General features: G+C 33.9%; 1 protein-coding gene across 1 annotated transcript in view; it reads left to right on the top strand.

Moving 5' to 3' along the window:
• The window catches only part of LOC107626645 (pentatricopeptide repeat-containing protein At4g39530), an 8,612-nt gene continuing 8,164 nt past the window's right edge, over positions 1–448 (top strand). Inside the window, exon 1 of the mRNA XM_016329539.1 lies at positions 1–333. Coding sequence (XP_016185025.1) covers positions 1–333 — 333 coding nt within the window. The remainder of the gene's footprint in view (positions 334–448) is intronic.

The raw sequence follows: 448 nt of genomic DNA on the forward strand, positions 1-448 counted from the left end.
ATGAGCAAAGCATTGATGAAGAATTCTGAAGAAGAGAAAGAAGAAGAAGAAGAAGTTGTTATTGGAGGAGTAGTAGCTTCTCCATTATGGGATTGTGGAAGCCCTTTATATGATTCATTTGAATTGGCAACACTTTCTCATATTATTGATAGGCATACGGTTGTTTTGCCACATCTTAGTGGATCAAAGAAGGCAATTAGCCACGGTTTTGATGAAAGTCATCATCACCATGATGAAGTGAAGAAGATTTCAATTGAAGATTCCAAAGGTTCTTCTTCTCTCAAGTCAACAAGCTTTAGTGAAATTTTGGACAAGATCATGGGGAAGAGAAAAGTGATTAGAGGAGGGAAGAAGAAGGGAAATAATAATAATTATTATTATAATAATAGTAAGCCCAAGAAAACCAAAAATGGTTTTTTTGGCTTATACAATAAATTTGTTTCTAAGT

Source organism: Arachis ipaensis, chromosome B02 (genome assembly GCF_000816755.2).
Source record: "Arachis ipaensis cultivar K30076 chromosome B02, Araip1.1, whole genome shotgun sequence".
NCBI classification, from domain to species: Eukaryota; Viridiplantae; Streptophyta; class Magnoliopsida; order Fabales; family Fabaceae; genus Arachis; species Arachis ipaensis.